This window comes from Alexandromys fortis, unplaced genomic scaffold (genome assembly GCF_014885135.2).
Source record: "Alexandromys fortis isolate MF-2015 unplaced genomic scaffold, M_Fortis_MF-2015_v1.1 scaffold_207, whole genome shotgun sequence".
In the NCBI taxonomy this organism is placed as follows: Eukaryota; Metazoa; Chordata; class Mammalia; order Rodentia; family Cricetidae; genus Alexandromys; species Alexandromys fortis.
Window position 1 is genome coordinate 1,739,448 of NW_026068106.1, and position 2,904 is coordinate 1,742,351.

At 39.5% G+C, this 2,904-nt stretch overlaps 1 protein-coding gene across 5 annotated transcripts in view; it reads right to left on the reverse strand.

Annotated features, from left to right (window-relative positions):
- Pkhd1 (PKHD1 ciliary IPT domain containing fibrocystin/polyductin) overlaps positions 1 to 2,904 on the reverse strand; it is a 438,845-nt gene that overhangs the window by 37,706 nt on the left and 398,235 nt on the right. For all 5 annotated transcript variants that reach the window (XM_050124099.1, XM_050124100.1, XM_050124101.1 and 2 more), the window contains one exon: positions 241 to 1,258. In XM_050124099.1, the coding sequence (XP_049980056.1) occupies positions 241 to 1,258 (1,018 nt within the window). The remainder of the gene's footprint in view (positions 1 to 240; positions 1,259 to 2,904) is intronic.

Here is a 2,904-nt window from a genome sequence, read left to right on the forward strand (position 1 = left end):
AAAGGGAGAATAAGTGGGAAGGGCTAGAAGGATGAAAGAGACAGAGAAAGTGATAGAACTGTATTTCACCTAAATGTGTTTTTTTTTAATGTCAATAAATGAATTGATTGAATTTGTCTCTAATTAGGTGTGTAGCTTTGGCTTTTTAAAATTTGAATTCTAGTGAATTGTTTGCAGTTGATTGTAAAGAATACAGGCCCAAGAAATCACCCTTCATCAAGATGTTCTGATAATGCTTACCTATAGCCTGCGACTCCCTCTGACTGAGTCACTAGTAGGGCCCCCACAGTCATTCCAAGAACATTTTCCAGGACTCCAGTCTGTTGAGCAGTGATAACTTGGTGAGCCAAATTCTGCAGCCTGTTGCTTGGTAAGGATGGAATAAATTCAGTGCTCCTTACATTTGGCAGATCACCTATTTCAATGACAATCACCTTTGAGAGAGTTTCCACAGAGGTTGTTGGTGTGATTTTATAAGGCATCACTTTTGCCATGAGAGGTCTGCGTTGACCAGATCTGGTAGAAGCACCACCACAAGTTACAGTTGGGCAATTACGCTTTCGTTTTCCTCTACTGTTTGCAATGGCTTCTAAGGTCTCTTTGTTGCCAGGCATCTCAAGCTTGAATTTGATTTGGTTTGGGTCAATCTGTAAGAAGTGTGTTAGCCTTTCAAGCATCACTCTTTCCCAGCCTTTCTCTGGGACTGAAAATGTCACAGTGAAAGCCAAATGAATGGAAACACTTGAGTGTATTTCAATAGGCGCCTCTCCTTGCAGGACAACATATAAGAGGTTATTCATGATGTCAAAGTAGTTGGCACCAGCAGACTCATCCAACAATGAAGACGCTGACTCTACTGGAGTAGGTGGAATAAATCTTTTTTCTAAGAAAACATGAGGGCTCTGAATCTCATTGTAGAACACAGCCAGAACTAGCTTGGAGGCACTTCTATTGCCAAGTAGAAAAAAACGCAATAATGGAGGTGTTTGCTCCACAAAGCATACTTTGGTGATTTGCCTGGTAGGTAAGATGGAATAGAAAGTAGACGTAGAGGAAGTGCTAGAGCATAGGGTACTGTCCTTTACCCTGCTAAATGTATCAACAAAGCCATTAGTAACAGATACAAGTGGGTATGACCTTGCAACTGTCCAAGGCATATCTACATTATGGAGAATTAGGATCACGTGGTCAGTCTGCTTGCAGAAGAAGCCCTGGATCATTGCTCGGAATGTGCATTTCTGTTCTTCTCTGAAGATACCTGCGACAGAAAGCAAACAAATGAGTAGCATATGAGTGACACCTAGGGAGGATTTATAATCCACTCTTCTCATCATTGTCTGTTATGCTGTCAGATACTTATTGACCATTTGACTATATTAGATACTGGGAACACAAAGAAATCTTAAGCAAAATATGAAAAGCTATATACATTAAAGAAAAGTCACCTGACACTTCTATGATAAATATCTTTCAATATTATAAACAAAAACAATGTTTAAGTGAAAACAGATTTGACTATGTAAAATAATTGCATCAGGAACAATTGGGGGGGGCTTAAGAAAAAAGAAACTAAATTGTCATATTCTTATATGCACATATGACAACAAAGCATCCAAAATGGCTTGGTGTTTCTCCCTATTATTAATAATCAGTTCTCCATCAAACACCGTTACATTTGAAGTCTTGACACTACCTGGTAGAAGCTTCAGAACCCACATTAAGTGTTTGATGTCATATGAATGCCTCAACTCATATGTCTGTCATAAATACCAGGTTGTGACCTATGCTTATAAAACAACTATGGGCACCTGTGACCTCACCTTGGATTAAATTTGATAAAGATTCTCACAAAAGATGCTCACAAAACTCAGAGCAATACCTTATCTATTTACATATTGTAGAGGAAATTGTAAAATAAAAAGACATGAATAACCAGATGCAAGAAATGTACAGCATAAAGTGTTTTTGAAAGATACAAAACTCCTATCCCCACTCCAGGTGGGCCTCCCACCACATTCTTTATCCACACAAAGGCTCGCCAAGACTTACTTATTGAGAATGAAGGTGAGTTTTATGAAATCACTGGTCATCATTGGTTAATTAAGTTACCCAACCATCTTCTCTCCCTGCTTGTTGCAGGGTGGGACTACACGTTCCAAGCTTTTAGTCACATGACTTATTCCCCTATAAAGATCTTTCATATGACTAGTAGAAATCTAAGCACCTAAGGAAAATGACAATTGAAACTGATGTAAGATTCCGTCCCACCTTAGCATGGCTACCATCAAGAAAGGCAGGAGACTGTGGGTAGATAAGAACACTTAGTCACTGCTGGAGAGATTGCAAATTTGTGAGAACACTATGAAAATAATTATAAATGTTTCTTTAAAAAAAAATCAAAAAGTAGAATCCTGTGGTACAGCTGTACCATTATAAATACACTGAGAATTTAAAGTCTTACCATAGCTACATCTACATGTTTATTGGTATTTTGTTTACAGTAGCAAGGTAAAGTCAGCCTAGATATCTATTAACTCATAAATGGATGATGAAAATGGGTGTACATGCACAGTGGAGTTTCATTCAGTGGTATAGAAAATGAAATAATGACTCAAAAACCCATTGCCATTGTTCTTGAGGTCTCAGTAGCCCTCATTGTCCACTATGTTCAGTGAGACCTGTTTTAACCCAGGCTTTTTCAGACCCAGGCCAGCTGGCCTTGGTGAGTTCCCGATAGAACATCCCCATTGTCTCAGTGTGTGGGTGCACCCCTCGCGGTCCTGAGTTCCTTGCTCGTGCTCGCTCTCCTTCTGCTCCTGATTTGGACCTTGAGATTTCAGTCCGGTGCTCCAATGTGGGTCTCTGTCTCTGTCTCCTTTCATCGCCTGATGAAGGTTAATATTC